Genomic DNA, 18,543 nt, shown 5'->3' with positions numbered 1-18,543 from the left:
TGTAACCTTTTTTACATGAAAAGACAGGAAAATGCTATTGTTTTGCATAATGAATATTTTCGCGCCCGGATTTCAGAGGCAAAAATTTTAAAATGCCCGAATCACAGCAGTGTCCGGAATACTGGAGTGTCCGGTCTAGCGACTGTCCGAACTATCGAAGTTGTACTGTAATTCACCCTGTTTATTAGATCATTATTTTAGAATACGGTAAATTAAAATGAAAAATCGACGTGTTTCAGGATTATTTCTTAAAATGGTCTGTTCAGCTAAAATGAATTTGTTTCATACTTTACGGACACAGTGTATAGTGTAGAATGTAGAGAAATGGATACTGTCAATTCGAATGAATATTTTTCGAAATGAATAATGATCAGAAGTGTAAAAGTCCAATTATAACGCCATTTGATAAATGTGACGTCTCTCGGATATATAAACCATAGAATGTGTTATAATTAAATGTTGCTTCGAAAACCTCGAAAAAATTCAGTGGACTGAAATGTAATCACTTCACCCTATGAAATACTCCACATAGACTTTCCGGTATGAGACCTCCTCGTCTTCCATTCGTAGTATTGTTTACCGCATTTCAATATCGATCTCAGGGCAACAAAAACCGATCCATTTATCAACAACGTGCAGTTTTTACGCCGAGTTTGCATCGCATCGCATTGCTATCGGGCTCCGAACAAATGTGCAACGCTCAATGCGTTCCCGCGTATGAAAATATAAATCACCGAAAGGGTAGATGCGCCCGTTTCTGCCGAATCTACCGAATGTTACACCATTATTTCATTCGGATGAATCGTTGCGGAGGCAATTGCTCCACACGCGGATGAATTATTGCAAGGCCGAAATGAGAGAATGCAAATTGACGGCTGAAATATCAATGTTTCAATTAAATGGACTAGTCCGGCTCGTTGGCTGTTTTATGAATTTGCATTATAATCGAATTTTGAAATTTATATGGTATCGCGCACGCTATATCTGAGTGGAAATGACTTTTATGATTGACTCTTCAATGGAATGTGGTTATAATGTAAGCTTGAATAAGATTAATCATCTTTATCTTTCTATAATTTGAGGGAATAAAGTAATAAATTAAAAAATTTGTATACATTGTAATTTAACATCAAGTAAAAAAATTCCAAAAAAATGCAAAGAATATACCGGTTGAATTCTTTAAATTGAATCAGTTGAAAATCTCGGAAAGGAAACATCTGCTGTTCTCTGTTATGCCTCAAAAATTAATTTATTTCTTTAATTTATAAATTTAATTGCAATTAGGTATTTATTTATTTATTTATTTCAACGGTACAACCATTTTACATGATAACAAAAACAAATAGACAGTAATAAAACAAAGGAAATAATACAGCAAGCTGAAGGCATACTGAAATATTTGCAAAAGTAACTGCTGAATAAATCATAGGAGATCTCGAATTTTCATGATTCAGTCATTAGCTTATTATAATTCGAAATGGTGAAAAGTGAGTATTCAATTCAATTCAATTCAATTCAAATTCATTTATTTCCAAAGACAATTTTACAATTGTATAGGAATAGTCAAATCCAAACATATATTATCAATACTAAATTATACAAAAAAAATTAAGAACAAGATAACATATATTAAAATTTTTAAATATTCATATATATATATTCTGGGCTTAACAATATGATACAATGAACATATTAATAAGATACAGCCTAGTGCCGTCTACCCAGTCCTCTTCTCCAAGCCTCTCGATCCTGTGCCAGTTCCGCATTAAGCTGTCTCTGCTCCATAGATTGGCGTATTCCCTCATTCCAAGAGCGCCTCGGCCTTCCTCGCTTTCTTCGTCCTGGCGGAACCCACTCAAACAGACGCCAAACGCTGATCTCAAACGTAGACTAAATGCAGTCGAAATGGACTATTTGAGACGGAGTGCCAGAACGTCACGGCTAGATCATGTGACGAATGAAGTGATCAGAGATCGTCTTCATGCTAGGGAGTCTGTAATTGACCGGATCGAACTTAGAGGTCTAAGGTGGTTTGGCCACTTGATGAGAATGCCTGAACATCGATTTAAATATTCATCCACACGATAAAAACAATTCTCAATCAAAAAAGATTTCAACTTGATTTTGAACTCATTTAGTGATTGACAAGTTTTAATATTTTCTGGCAAATTATTAAATATTAGAGGGCCTAAATTATGGGGAGATCGAAATGCAACTTTAGACATACAAATGTTGTTTCTCAAGTTCGAGCTATATCCGGTATTGAAATTGTGAACATCACAATTCCTCCTAAATTTATCGGGATTTGTAAAAACATACAAACACATTTCATACAAAAACAACGACGGAACAGTCAAAATTTTAAACTTTCTAAAATAGTCTTTGCTACTAGTAGTTTTCGGTGTACCTGCAATAGAACGTATACACCTCTTCTGGGCCACAAATACGTCCTCACAGAGTGTCGACCAACCCCAGAAACATACACCATATCTCAGTCTTGCATCAACATTACCATGATATACCTGAATCAGTTGTTTCTCCGTTAGAACAGTTTTCAGCTGTCTCAGAACATAGCTTTGAGAGTTAACTTTTGGTACCAAATTAAGTTAAGGTTAGCATCAACATATAGGCCTAAAAACTTTGTGCTGTCACTAAAAGATAATGACTGGTCACATAATCTGATATTCAGCGCATTAATACTCTTCTGAGAATGGTGAAATCGCATAAATGTCGTTTTATTAGGGTTTAAGTGAAGTGCGTAGTCAGAAAACCAACCGTCAATTCTTTCAATCAGATTATTACATTTCCGTTCGAGAGTAACATCAGAACCACCAGATATCAGGGATGATATGTCATCTGCGAAAGCTGCAAATGAAGCATCAAGATCAATATCATTAAATCAATTGATAAACAAAATGAAAAATATTGGACCAAGGATAGAACCTTGTGGCACTCCAGTTAGGGTATCCAACAAATTCGAATTGACACTTCTTATATTATTATCTTAATCAATATTGCTTATGGAAACATACTGTTGTCTTTCACCCAAATATGACTCTATCCACTTTAAACATCTGTCATCAAAACCATACCTTTCAATCAGCTTTAAAAATTTTCCATGATCAACACAGTCAAACGCCCTACTAAGATCACAAAAGATCCCAACAGGGCACTCCCCTGCTTCCATGAAATTTACCAGGTTCTCATAAAAGAAATGCATCGCTGACATAGTATTTTTCCCTTTTCGAAAACCAAATTGGTTCTCCGAGAAGATCTTCTGTTGTTCTAGATGTACAAGTAGAAAGTTATGAAAATACCCACCCTAATTTGACCAACAATTGACACTTCAAAATCAACAAGCACGAATCTTTTAGAAACGAAAAATTGACATCATTCCCCTGACACCATCAATTCACTTCTATGAATAAGAGGTTGAAGTTACAATGAAATACTGTGGAATTACCTTTCTACTGAAAGTATAAGAAGTTATTCCATGCGATTCAATACAAATTCTATCCACGACGAACAGTATTCGAGAAAATATCCCGCATGGGAAAACGATCGGAATGCTCGCTTTGATCTTTTTCATTTGATGCGTGTTGAAATATTGCCCCACGCTGTTTTGCGCGATTTTCAGTAGCCTACTTTCATCAATATGCGCTACATGAATTCCAATGAATCGAAATAACGTCTAGAATTCCATGAAATATTTGCCAGTAATTTCATAACTTCCAGTAGCTCCTTCTTCGAAATAAAAAGAACTGAAAGACGGAAAAATAAACGTTTTTTTTTCTGGATAGAATCAATGGTAAACTTTCATAGACTGAAAGTATATGAGGTATATGTCTGAATTTTCATATTCCTCCAAGTCGAAACATATAAAAATGAAGAAAGCACTGACGTGAAGTCAAAATCATATTCATGACAAAAATCTCAATTTCGTTGATTTTGTTATTTCACATCCAAATGCAAATTTCATCTTGATCGGACCTCCGTTTTTGAAATAAACAGAAAAAATGAGATTTGGACGGACGTATTCCTGGAATCCTGGAATCATATTATGCTCATGATCGAACCTAACCGCGGCATTCGAGATCCTGAAAATTGCAAACGTATTTCGGTCTGGAGTTATCATGTTCACGGTTGGCTAGAAGGACGGACATACTTAAATTCGGTCACTTACTGGTCATTAGTGAAAAGAAAAATTGTTGTTTTTTTACCTACATTTCCTTCATATATTTCAGATAGAGAATGTCCTGAGCCAGATGGAATTCAATTCGGCAGTGTACAAGCCGGAGGAAAACTCTTCGGTTCCAGGGCAACATATACTTGTCAACACGGATATCACGTTGTAGGCTTGCAGAGTCGCACTTGCCAGGGTGATGGACAATGGGCTGGCTCCGCACCTGCTTGCAAGCAGAATAGTGAGTACAGCATATATGAACAACACTCCACTTTAGTGGTGTATTGTTCTTAGTGTCTCGTTTTGAAATATGAACTAAAAGAAGTAAAAGATTAAATTTCATTTCGCGTGAATTCAATAATACAATACATGAAGTTGAAAGCTACAATGATTCTATTAGGTGTACAACCTTGCTTCCGCCGTTTTACAATATATGGCTGTAGCGGTAAGTGGAAGTCGAAATAAATAGACCGTTGATGTCATATAATAAGTTGAGGTATTATTATAGTCAATTTGTGTCTTCATCATGAAGTTATTCTCGATTAAACCTGTCAGATTACGAACCAAATTATCGTCATTCGCGGAAGGTTGCATTTTCTGCTTTAAATATGGAGAAATCTGCTGCTGAGGCTCATCTATGGTGAGGCCGCTATTAGTAAAAGAACGTGCCGAGAGTGGTTTCAACACTTCGAGAACGGTGTTTTTGACATCGAAGACCAGCGAAGGAAGTGTGGAAGGGAAAAGGATCTCGAAGATGCAGAATTGGAGGCATAACTTTATCAAGAATCGTGTCAAACGCAACAAGAATTATCAGGATCATTAGGAGTGATGGAACAGGCCATTTCAAAATGCCAGTCATGAGAATGATACAGAAATAAGGAAATTGGGTGCCATACGAGTAGAAGCCGAGATATGTTGAATGGCGTTTGCTTGTGAACAGCTGCTTGCAAGGCAAATACGAAAGTGATTTCTGAACCGCATTGTGACTGGAGACGAAAAATGGGTTCATTACGATAGTCCCAAGCGCAGAAAATCATGGAGATATCCCGGCCATGCTTCCACGTCGACGGCCCAACTGAATATTCATGCTTCCAAGTTCATGCTCAGTACGTTGTGGGACCAGCTCGGCGTAGTATATTATGAGTTGTTGAAAACGACTGAAACAATAACAGGCGATCGTTTTCGAACGCAATTAATGCGTTTTATCCAAGCATTGAAAGACGAATGGCCGCAATACAACGAGAGACATGATAAAGTGATTTTACAGAATGACAATGCTCCACTCCATATTGCAAAATGGCAACAGGATCTGGGTGACTAGCACTTCCGGTCTTATGAATAAGAAGTAAAAAATTGGATCGATTCGTGGATCGTTTAAAAGATGACCAGTTTTTTTAACGTGGAATTCGTACGCCGCCCGAAACATGGGAGAAAGTAGTGGCCAGCGATGGACAATACTTCGAATCATAACTGTATAACCAGTTTTTACAAAAAAAGCCTCGAATTTCGGAAAAAACGACGGAAGCAAAGTTGTACGCCTATGCAATTTCATAATATTTCGTATTGTATTTATTCGTACTTATTTAATATTTCAGTTTATTGTCTCGCACCGCCAAATATTGATCATGCGAGACACAACGCTCTTCCAGAGCAAACAACATTTGACTTGGATTCTACACTGCAATATTACTGCCACACTGGCTATGTCACTAATGGTTTTCCAAGAGCCAAGTGTCTGGCGATCGACGGTCAGGCATCTTGGTACGGACCAGACATATCTTGTGAACGTGAGTAATTTTTTTTCTTGGACAATGAACAAAACAAGTAATATTGGCATTTTTCAGCGAGGTCATGCGGTGCTCCTACTGAAATAAGTCATAGCTGGCATGCTGGAGAATGCTACACTTATGGGTGTAGGATAACATATCACTGTTCTGAAAATTATGAATTGGTTGGAAAGACGGAACGATTCTGTCAAGCTGATGGAACGTGGACACCCAAAGAGCTTCCCACATGTGTTTGTGAGTATATAAAAGCCTAAATTGGTCTTTTTGGTATGTCAGTAGCAAAATCTTCTTGTCTTCTTCTGTTGGTGCTGTTGCTGTTGGTGCTGTTGTGTACGTAGTAATAAATTGCGGTGGAACTGCTTAAATTCTTTATTGAAAGAAATATGAAAATGTATATCACTGAACATATGCGTTCTATCTTCATACGAGAATTGAATTGATCAAGACGGAAATCTCCCAGACCACACATAACTTGCGCACTAACAACATATGCGCCTAAGAAAACCCCGGGAAATACAAACAATTTAAATACACGATACAACATTCCTCCCTCTGTAGGAGTTAAGTGCAATTTTCAATTCCCAATCGTGAGGGTGCTTTACGCAATCGTGTAGATCTCCTTAGGGTACAAGCGTCATCTGGAATTTCTGGTTTTAGTGGTACACCATCTGGTTTAATTTCTTTATTTTGGACAACATTTCCGTCCAAAGTATTTTGCTTTTCAGCAACATAATCATTGTCATTATTTTTCGCTGAAGGCAATATCGTAGGAAGCTCAATAAATGTGTTAGATGGTGTGTTGCTAATTTTCAAAGGTGTGTCCTCACCCATGGAACGCATTTGATCGACATGGCGCTTCCAAACTCGAGAATCATCCAATTCGATTAAATAAATTAAACTTCCCAACTTCTTTCTCACAGTACCAAACTGCCATTTATCGAACCCCAGGTATTCCCTAACCATGACTCTTTCCCCCTCTCTGAAAACTCTAAAATCAGTATTTTTAGAAATATTTAGTTCGTATTTTTTTGGAGGCAAAATTAAATCAAGTCTTGTTCGAATATCCCTACCAAACATAAGATAAGAAGGACTCACCCCGGTAATGGTGTGAGGCATTTTTCGGTAATTAATAAGAAATTTAGACAAATTCAATTCGATGTCTCTCTCATTTTGTCCCAGAGTTTTTAAAACACCCTTGAAAGACTGAACATATCGTTCTGCTAATCCATTTGTAGCAGGATGATATGGAGGTGAGAACTTCCATTCCATTCTCTCTCAAAAAATCCTTGAATTCAAAGGACGTAAAAGTGGGTCCATTATCGCTAACTAAGACAGCTGGTAGACCAAAAGTACTGAAAATTTTTCGAAGTAGAGGTATTGTAGTATGAACTGTCATATTTTTGACAACATGTATTTCCGGCCAACGAGTATATGAATCAACTAAAATAAAAAAGTAACGATTCATGAAAGGTCCGGCAAAGTCAATATGTACTCTTTCGAATGGTTTACTTGTCTTTTCCCATGGATGAAATGGAAATTTAGCGGGATTATTTTTAAATTTATTACATTCAGAACAGTTTTTAATTTTATTTTCAATATCGACTGATATTCCAGGCCACCAACAGTAACCTCTAGCCAATTTTTTCGTCTTAATTATACCAGAATGTGTTGAGTGAAGCTCATTCAAAATTTTTGGACGTAAAGATTGTGGTATAACAACTGTTTGTCCACGGAACAAGCAGCCTTGCTGTAAGGAAAACTCAGATTGTTCGACATTGAAGCGATCCTTTTTGGATACTTGTTTACCTAGGCGTAAAGATTTTATTAATTTGGAAAAACTGCGGTCTTTCGAAGACTCAATTCGTAATTCTTCGAAAGTGACAGGTAAATTTTGTATTTGATATATTTCAAATGCATCAGATTCATCGTACATATTAATTTGCTTCGAGTTTGTAGGTAATCTGGACATAGCGTCCGCATTTGAATGTTCTTTTGAATTTTTGTATTTAATATCGTACTGAAATGTTTGCAAAAATAATGCATAATGTTGCATTCTTGTGGTAGACAAAGTTGGAAGATGTTTTGATGGTGAAAAAATTTGGATAAGAGGCTTATGATCTGTATACAGGGTGAAACGTCTACCATAAAGGTAATAAAAGAATTTCTTGACACCAAAAATAATGCTATATGCTTCTTTATCAATTTGTGAATATTTTTGTTGAACTGTCGATAAAACTTGTGAAGCGAATTGAATAGGTCTTTCAGTACCATCTGGATAAACATGTGAAAGTACTGCGCCAACCGCATAGGGACTGGCATCAGTAGCCAAAATTAATGTTAACTGAGGATCGAAATGAGCCAATACTCGATCGGAACTAATTTCTTTCTTGACAGTATCGAATGCTCTTTGGCATTTAATGTCCCATTTGAAATCTACACCTTCTTTTAATAAATTGTATATAGGGTATAATTTTGAACTAAGATTTTCTAAAAATCTTCCGTAATAATTGATTAAACCTGTAAAAGCCCTGACTTCAGTTTTATTAGTAGGTATTTTGCGTTTTGGATTGCATCCATTTTCTTTTTCGCTTTATGTATGCCCGACCTATCTATAACATAGCCGCAATATTCTATTTTATCTTTCATAAATTCGCATTTTTCGTAATTAATTCTTATATTATGATCTGAAAGTCTGCATAAAACTTTTTCCAGTCTCTCGAAATGTGTATTATCATCAGGGGCTGTTATCTTGATGTCATCTAAAAATACTGAGACACCGGGTATATCTTTCAGCAAATTTTCTATCAGGCGTTGCCAAATAGCAGGCGCACTAGCAACCCCATACATTAATCGAGTACATTGAAAAAGTCCTTTAGGTGTACTTAATGTTAAAAATTTTTGATCATCCGGATGTACTTCTAATTGTAAATAGGCCTGTTGTAAATCTAATTTCGTGAACTTATCTCCCCCAGCCATAGTGGAAAATAAATTTTCGATGGAAGGTAGAGGATACTCATCTATAATGAGGTTTGGATTTAAGGTTATTTTGAAATCACCACAAATGCGAATTTTCCCATTAGCTTTTACAACCGGTACAATGGGTGTAGCCCACTCAGAACGCATGACTTTTACTAAAATTCCTTCCTTTTCTAAATTCAACAATTCTTCTTCCACTTTGGATTGTAAAGCGAATGGAATCTTTCTAGCTCTGATGAAAACAGGTGTTGCATTATTTTTCAATTTAAGATGAGCTTGAATATTAAGAATTTTACCCATTGATTTTTCCAAAACTATTGGGTATTTTTGTAAAATATTTTCAGGTGTATTCATAACGGAAATTTGATTAATATTTTGTAATTTAATGTTCAATTGACGTATCCACTCACGGCCTAAAATAGGTTTTCGATCGGTATTAACAATGTATAAATTCAAAATGTGAGTTTCAGTTTCATAAATGCAACCCACCCTTGAATAGCCCACAACATCTAACACTTTCTTGCAGTAAGTGACTAGTTTTAAATCAGTTTTTTTAATTTGTAAAGTAGGAAAGAAATTTTTGAACATAGAATAACTCATTATACTTACAGCAGCTCCACTGTCTACTTCAAAAATTAAAATTTTACCTTCAATTTTAATTTTGACCATAAATTTTTCCCTGTAATCGATATGTTCGGATTCAATAGAAAATAGTTCTTCAATTTGATTTGTACTTTCTGTATTTTTACTTTTGAAACCAACCTTTCCCAGATGACCCTTGACCTTGCATTTGGAGCAAATAGTGGTAATGTGCTTGCATTTATTTGCAAAATGTGTGGGAGATCCGCACCTGTAACAATAATTTTTAAAATTAACATTTTTGGAATTATTTGATGAAGACTTTGCAAAAGCCCTTTTAGATGAAAATCGGTCATTATTGCCTTTTTCACACTTAACACTGTTTACACTTGCACTTGCCACATTGCTTCTGTGTAGTTGTGCCGCATCTCTTGCTGATGTTTCCATACTGATAGCTACTTCTAGAGCCCTCTCTATAGTCAGGTCCTTCATTTCCAACAAACGACTTTGAATATTTTGTGTTCTCAGGCCAAACACGAATTGATTTCTCAATGCTTTCTTAAGATAATCACCAAATTTGCAGGTCGTAGCTAAACGTTGCAAAGTAGTTAAGTATTGTTGAACACTTTCCCCTTCATTAAATTTTTTTTTATTATTCTTAAAAAAAAATCCATGGGTTCAAAGAAAACAATGCAATAATCCTAATTATAATAATCCTCAAATTACAAAAAAATGGAAAAATAACTTGGCAACAGTGGTATTGTGATAATGTTTATCGAAATCACTAGATTGAAAAACATCTCTAATCCTTTCGGGCATAGATTCATTTGAACTTCCAACAACGTCCTGGGGAATCTGATGCCACTCTTTTGTTTGTGCTTGTGCTAATGCAACTAACTCTCCTTCCTAGTGTATTTCACAAAAGTTCAATAGAGTTGAGATCCGGACTTCTTGTGGACCAATCCATTACTTGAACGTTGGTTTTATTAAAATATTGTCTAGTTATTTGTGCTATGTCGGTCCAAAATCAACGTGCATAGGCAGAAAATTTTCTACAATGAACATCATATAAGGTACATCATGTTCTTGTAAGCCCTCTCTATTTATCTATTAGCATTAATAACCCACTCATGAAGTCTAACCAGGTCTGTTTGGGCTTTCAAAGAAATGCCAACCCACATCATCACACCCACGCCTCCAAATTGCACTCTATGAGGCCATGAGAGAATAGTTATTTATAATACAAGTGCAGAAGGCATTGATATTCTTCCACGAGTTCAAAATTCAATTGGAATGAACGAATGGTAGAATGAGCCTTCTGTACGAGTATTATACATTATTTTCTCTAATTCATTGCATTTTCGTTGAAATTAATGAAATATTTCCATAAATATAATTCAGTGATTTTTGCATTGAAAAATGTTGGTTGGCAAAACTGATTTCTTTAAGGCAAATTGATGAATTGACAGATAAAGCCGTAGCGGAAAGTTCGGAGTGCCAACATAGAATAATAAAATATAACCATGAAAACTGTGCGTTTCTGATATATTCTCGCACGATTTTGTTCTACAAGATGTGGAAGAATGAACTGAATTACCACAGAATTAGAGAAACAGTATTAGATTATAGTATCGTTACCCGAGTATTCTCCAAATTTTTTGACGTTCATCAGGTATATATCACATAAAACGAGATTTTCCAGGCGTTCATACACCATTCAGCATGAGTTCGAGTAAATTTTCACTCGCTGTCTTCGATGACATATATCCAATACCTGCAACAGGTACACGAGATATTAAATTTAATTCCCTCAACCTTCTGCCTACGGTGTCAGGTGAAACTAAACCATATACCTTTGTCAATCTTCTAAATGAAGCTGGAGCTGAGGCTGAGGCTGTTCGCTGAAGCAGAAAAACAAACTGCACTTTTGTTGTGGCTCTTCGCCTTCCCCGACCAGGTCTTATTAGGTTATTTTTTTATTTGAAATGCATAAAAGAAAACAACATACGATTAATAATTGCAACAATTTGAAGTAGGTACTAACAAACCATAATATCTCAACCTGGAGAACTAAAACCTTTTTGAATATGAGATATTATTGATTGCTTCAGGTTGTTCCTCTTCAATTTATCGAATTGGACGACCATCGCCTTGTAATGCAACGGTCTGTGCCACTTCTTCTCTTCTCATCTTTTATAACAAATGCACTTACCTTTCATGGAAAACTTTCAAAACACAAAAAAAAATCCGTAGGTGTTTCACAAAATGTTTTCACAAGCAGTGTTGTAAAGGAAATAGCTCATCATCATGGCAGAAAGACAAAGCCAAATTTAGAAATGATTTTTTAAATTATTTTGTGGCTAATAAAGTATTATTGCATTATTTTTTTTGAACTGGTGTCTTTTCTTCATGAATAAAATAGTAATTCACGTAACAAGTCCGGAGAATAGGGTTTTTTTGGACGAATAGACAAAATTCCAGGACGAGCGTAAGCGAGTCCTGGAAGTCTGTGAGTCCAAAAAAACCATTTTCGGGCGTGTTGCATACAATATTTTTTCGGCAACCATGTAAAATAACACTATCGCTGCTGCTTTCCATATTTTATTGCGATTGCGATCAAAAAACATGCAAATTTTTGACAACTAATTTCATATGAACTGTCAGCCGTTATCTCGGTTGCTATGGATTCTATGATTCTTTTCCGGCCTAGTCCGGGAAGTACGTACTTTCCGGACTAGGCCGGGAAATGCTACTTTCTCAGAGAAAAAGCGTCCGGGAAGTGAGCACTTCCTAGACGGTTGCCGAAAAAAAATATTTTTCAGAAAATATGGTTCTTGATTTTTCGTATTGAAAAATATCATTCAGGTCTTGGATGTTTATATAGACTATTTAGAAATTAAGCGTGAAATGAATTTTTTTTGCTACCCTGGATGTCAACGTATCCATTCAGCTAGTTCGTGAGTTCGATATCGGGATATGAGGAAGATCAAAGCATCAGCATTCTGTCAAAAAATTATAGGACTTGGTGACTAATCTCAAGAGTTATTCAGGGTTGAATTCAAACGATTTTTTTTCGTTTTAATTTTGCGGTTCAGCGTACAGAGTGGGCAAATTCCGATGTTTTAGTACTACAACTTTTAAATCAGAGGAGGTATCTGATACTCCATTCTCGTTTTCTTTTTCAGAGTAGTATTCATTTTTGGCCACCTACTTTTATTTTTTCATTCAAATTGTGATATTGAAAAAAAAATAGATTTCCGTTGATATTGATGAGAGAGCTCCGAAATTAAAACGTTATTATATAGGCACTTTCTTACGTAAAATCCAGTGGAGTGCTTGTCTTGTTAGTAGTATTTTCAATGATGAAGCTATGACCCAAAGTTATGTTGTTTTAAATGAGAACACTAGATATCTGTGCCATTTAAGAAAAACTTAATTTTAACTGATTAAAAAAATATATAATATTGTATGGTTTGCATCAATATAAATATTAGAAAATGGTCTGAACCCATTTTCGTCTAAGAGTCTCGATATTTCTATGGTTTCAACTATTGATTAGCACAGACGAATAGAGCTTCTTATAACAAAACCGATTATGAATGATCATGAATCTTTTCGTTATTTCCGAATCCATTCTGAGATATAAGAATTTATAAAATATATCTAGCTTTGAATGTATATTTTTGAAATCAGTAAATATTTGGCTTTCAAAAAAATAGCACAGAAATTTAGTGTTCCCATACAAAAAATATAACTTTGGGTCATAACTTCATTATTGAAAATATTACCAAAATACTATCACGCCACTGAAATCTACGTGAAAAGTGCCTAATTTCAGATTTATCATCAGATTCAACGCGGAGATATAAATTATTTCGGTATCGCAATTTTTTCAATTTTCGCTTATAACTCTAAAACTAAAGAAGGTGGCCAAAAATGAATACTTCTCTTGTTAGTTTCTCAGAAAGAGAGAATGCGAATGGAGTATCACATTTCGTCTATCCCCCTTAGTTTAAAAGGTTTAGTGCTGAAACCAATGGATTCTAATGAAAAAGTGCCTCTAGGATGTCTATGTTTCATGTTGATAGCATCAATAATAAAGTTATGAGAAAAATTTCATTTCACGTCAATTTTCAATTTTTGTTTTTAGCTCAAAAACAGTTGAATGAGGTTGCAGTTTTCACCAAATTAATTCTCTCAAAAATCGAGTTCGAAAATGTGCCATTCCTTTTTTTCTAGCTCAAGAAGTTTCTAAAATCCCCTCAGTTAACAAAGAATTTGGGACACATGATACATTCTTAAAGTTCTGAATATTATACCAAATCCATCGAAAACTAAAGAACATATACAGGGTGTTTCCTAAACATGCGGCAAAAATTCAGGGGGTTGTTCCTTGGACTATTCTAAAAATATTTTGTCCTTTGATGATTTTTGAAAAACCTATTTGTTTCGAAGATATAGGGGAAACAAAATTTCAAAAATAACATTTTATTATGAAAAATTACATGAAAATTCAACTCAACCTACAAAAACTGTTGAAAATGACCACCTCTAGCCAGCATACAAGCATCCAATCTTCTCCTCATTGACTGCCGAACCCTTTCAAAAACACCAGGATCATTTCTTATTAAGTTACACCCAGCAATGATCCGATTTCGCAAGTCTTCCACATTTTCTACTGGAGTGGTATAAACTAATGCACTTATCAATTTTTAGTCAAAAAACTGGCCGTTTTTAGTAATTGGAATGTTGTTAAACAAATTTAAAAATAAATTGTACCTACTTAGTAAACACAGTGCGGTACGCATTTTTATTTAAACTATTATTAATTTTAAAAATATGAAAAATGTTGTTCGCCCTGTATCTTCGAAACAAAGAGGTTTTTCAAAAATCATCCAAGGACAAAACATGCTTAAAATAGTCCAAGGAACAACCCCCTGAATTTTTGCCGCATGTTTAGGAAACACCCTGTATAACGAGGTATATAACTTTAAGTTGGCATTACTGTTCAAGATGGCGACCGATTTAACAGCTGTCAAGTGACTTATTCTCAGTTTCGTTTGGTAATTCATCATGAATAGACTCACCCCTAAACAGCGCTTGCAAATAGTGTAATTTTATTTCGAAAATAATGGTTCGGTACGGAATACGTATCGCGCACTACGTCCATTTTATTTTGTTTAGCGATTTAAGCGCACTTCTGGTTGAATGACTACGTCAAAAAACAAAACTGCCGCAGCTAATCCTTAAGTGTATGTCGAAACACCGTTACATCCAGAAAAACTGACTGTTTGGTGCGCTTTATGGGCTGGTGGAATCATTGGTCCGTACTTCTTCAAAAACGATGATGGCCAGAACGTTACAGTCAATGGTCAATGGTGATCGGTATAGAGCCATGATTACTAACTTTTTCATTCCTGAATTGAACAACCGTGATGTCCAGGAGCTGTGATTCCAACAAGACGGCGCAACATGTCACAAAACCGTGCTACAATCGATTTATTGAAAGACACGTTTGGTGACCGCCTAATTTCACTTTTTGGACCTGTGAATTGGCCTCCAAGATCATGTGATTCAACACCGCTAGACTACTTTCTGTGGGGCTATGTAAAGTCATTGGTCTATGCGGATAAGCCACAAACCCTTGACCATTTGGAAGACAACATTCGCCGTGTTATTGCCGATATACGGCCACAAAAGTTGGAAAAAGTCATCGAAAATTGGACGTCCAGATTGGACTACATCCGAACCATCCGTGGCGGTCATATGCCAGAAATCATATTTAAAATGTAATGCCACAAGATTATCTCGCGGATAAATAAAATTCATGTCAATCGAATAATCCATCGTTGTTTTATTGCAATTTAAAGTTCTATAGCTCTGAAAAAAACACCCTTTAGATGAATATTAATTTAATTTTTTTCATCATCTCCTCATTATTTCTGTCCAAGTCCCCCGCATGCAAAACCAGCAATATCAATAAAACATCCTCAACCCCCAACTGCGCCTAAAAATACCAACCCAGCTGAGAACCACTCCAAAATCGAAATCAAGGCCACTAATAATCGTCGTTTATATATTTTTAGTGGTGACGGCCGTGCAGTGCCCTCCACCGGAGTCACCCCGACACGGCAAGGCTATTTATACGTCTTGCAGCTACAACTCGGTGGTGAGCTACGAGTGCAAATATGGATACACCCTCGTGGGTGAGAGCACAAGGAAATGCGGAGCGGACAGAAAATGGTCCGGATCTCAACCTCAGTGTAAAGGTATGTTGATGAACTTTCCCGTTTCGGAGTATTCAGGATTTAAGTGCCTGTTAGGATACAGTTATGTCGGGAGTTGCCGCTTGCTGGGATTGTTATTTTAAGCAGCATTATTCATCCGAGAGTAAATACGGATCCTGAAATAATTTGGATTTGCTTGTACCTACCTACCGGTCTGGTCGTAAATAGGTTCTTGTTCGCAGAAACGCTTTTTAAATTCTCATCTGCTGATGAAATAAGAGATGTAATAGTTTTTGATGTAATAGACAAATTGAAAAGTCCCCGGTCTACCATAGTAAAATACATTATTTTGGCAAAATTCGATTTTATTATTTAACATAGTTGCCTTAGAAGGCCATCCAGCGATTATAGCGATCTTCCAACTTTTCGATACCATTTGTGTAGTACGATTTGTCTTTCGCTTCAAAATTGGCCTCAGTTTCGGCGATAACTGCTTCATTGGCGCTGAATTCATTTCCAGCCAGCATTCTTTCGAGGTCTGAGAACAGGAAAAAGTCGCTGGGGGTCAGATCTGGCGAATACGGTGGATGCAGAAGCAATTCGAAGCCCAATTCATGTAATTTTGCCATTGTTTCCATTGATTTGTGACACGGCGCATTGTCTTGATGAAACAGCACCTTTTTTTCTTCAAATGGGGCCGTTTTTTAACGATTTTATCCCTTAAACGATCAAATAACGCGATATAATGATCGCTGTTGACAGTCTGTCCCTTTTGGAGGTAATCAATGAATATTATACCTTGCGCATTCCAAAATACTGATACCATAATCTTGCCAGCTGACTGTTGTGTTTTCCTCGGTTTTGATTCGGTTCATCGTGTTCATCGTGTTCATAGCAGTACACTCAGCTGACTGTCGATTGGAACTCGGAGTGAAATGATGGAGCCATGTTTCATCCATTGTCACATAACTAAGCAAAAATTCAGGTTTATTGCACTTAAACACCGCTATCTGTGCATCAGACCGAGGACTTTTCAATTGGCCTAATATGTAGTACTCAATCATTCATTATTTATAGTCAACATCAACGAAAAGATAAAATTCAACTTTTGAAAATTTGTTATTTCAGTTGATTTGTTTACCTATTTCACAGAAGAGTAAGAGAGAAGATCTATTACTACCTGTTGAAATTGCTTTCTGTGAATCCGTACCAGATAAACAATTTCTTTCAGTTAACCTAAAATATTCCTAAAATATTAGTTTTTGAAATAATATACAGTTATTTATTTATTTTTTTATACAAGTTTTAAGTTTGTAAATTTAATGAGTTGTTCGAACTATAAGACATTGATGAGGAAAAATTATATTAAAAAATTAACTAGCGCAGCTGGGGAGGGGGAGAGATGTTTGGAGGCTGGAACTCCTTCCCAAAACAAAAATGCATTCAAGAAGTACCTACAATGGAAAGTGAAATTAACTAGGCTCGCTCTGCTGAATATTTTTGATGATTTTGAATTCGATATTGAGAATGTATGAGATATCCTAGGAACATCTGAAAGAAAACTGAATATTTAAAATGATTTATATTTATTATATTTAGTATTTACTTCAATCTCCAGTTGAACTAAAGAATGAGTTTTCATATTCAATTTTCATTACAACCAATAGCCAACTAAAACTTGGCTGCGCCATAATACGAAAATTCCGAAACGACTGTCCTTGCAAAATTTCAAGCTGATTATATCATCAATACTATAGACATAGTATAAGGAAAGAATAGTAAGCCAACCGCCATTTGACGGCAAGGAAATAGTCACCAGGGGTCGCTTCTGTAGTTGGATTTGGATTTGGAGAAGTAACTCGATAATAGATGGCACTGAATCATGAGCTATAGATGGCGCAGAAATAATACGATAATTCATTCAGTGGCGTGGTTGAAAAGGGGTCGCATGACATTGCCAACAATTTTTATGTTATTATTAAGTTATCAAAAATACACGCCACTGGCCTAAATGCTTATTACAGAGCAGGAAAAATATCAAAATATAGAAATCTTCTGACCACTCTATTTCAAATATTTTAGTTCTTCAAAATAACACCAATTTTTTCAGAGGGCTCCACTTTACGGACCAATTTTTGACAGTAAAATTCGAGTTGAACGTGAGTACAACTAGATGGCGCTCAACATCAACAAAATCGAAAAAGCACTACACTGGCTTACTATCCTTTCCTTATACTATGCTATAGAATATTTCCGTGATCGAGTTTAGATTAGGCCTTTATATTATATTGAATAAATATTTCAAGCCTTCTGCGGGATATAATGGAATATCATAACTAGAACCATTTACCGAATATTTCCATAACTACAAAACTGACGGAGTTAAGATTTTGGGTGTTGAAATCTTCTGAATTTCAGCTAAATATTTTGATTATGATTATGAGAAAATGAAATTACACATACATAAAAATAGCTCCGTAACCATCAAACTGGTATATTCATACTTTGAACCTACCCTGAAAATTCCAGTCGCATAAAATGTATAAAGAGTTTAAATTTCAATGATCATCCAAATCTAATAAACATATTTCACTATTCAACTTACTGATTTGATATTAGTGGTGATGTTGTGAATAATATAGAGTAGCTCATTCCTCATTTTCTATAAAAAATTGATGATAAAGTTATTTATCTATATTAAATTTATTCAACAAATTGGTCCTGAAAAGGCAAAGATTAGCTAAAGGTACTCTTACTACTCTCAACCTATTTATTGTTTCCTACTGAAAAT

General features: G+C 35.6%; 1 protein-coding gene across 5 annotated transcripts in view; it reads left to right on the top strand.

The window, feature by feature from the left end:
- LOC123676654 overlaps positions 1 to 18,543 on the top strand; it is a 118,722-nt gene that overhangs the window by 47,717 nt on the left and 52,462 nt on the right. For all 5 annotated transcript variants that reach the window (XM_045612767.1, XM_045612754.1, XM_045612759.1 and 2 more), the window contains exons 4-7: positions 4,245 to 4,424; positions 5,779 to 5,970; positions 6,028 to 6,204; positions 15,612 to 15,794. In XM_045612767.1, the coding sequence (XP_045468723.1) occupies positions 4,245 to 4,424; positions 5,779 to 5,970; positions 6,028 to 6,204; positions 15,612 to 15,794 (732 nt within the window). The remainder of the gene's footprint in view (positions 1 to 4,244; positions 4,425 to 5,778; positions 5,971 to 6,027; positions 6,205 to 15,611; positions 15,795 to 18,543) is intronic.

Source organism: Harmonia axyridis, chromosome 1 (assembly GCF_914767665.1).
Source record: "Harmonia axyridis chromosome 1, icHarAxyr1.1, whole genome shotgun sequence".
Classification (NCBI taxonomy): domain Eukaryota; kingdom Metazoa; phylum Arthropoda; class Insecta; order Coleoptera; family Coccinellidae; genus Harmonia; species Harmonia axyridis.
Note: the sequence above shows the minus strand (reverse complement) of the source record. Positions and strands in the feature narration are given on the sequence as shown.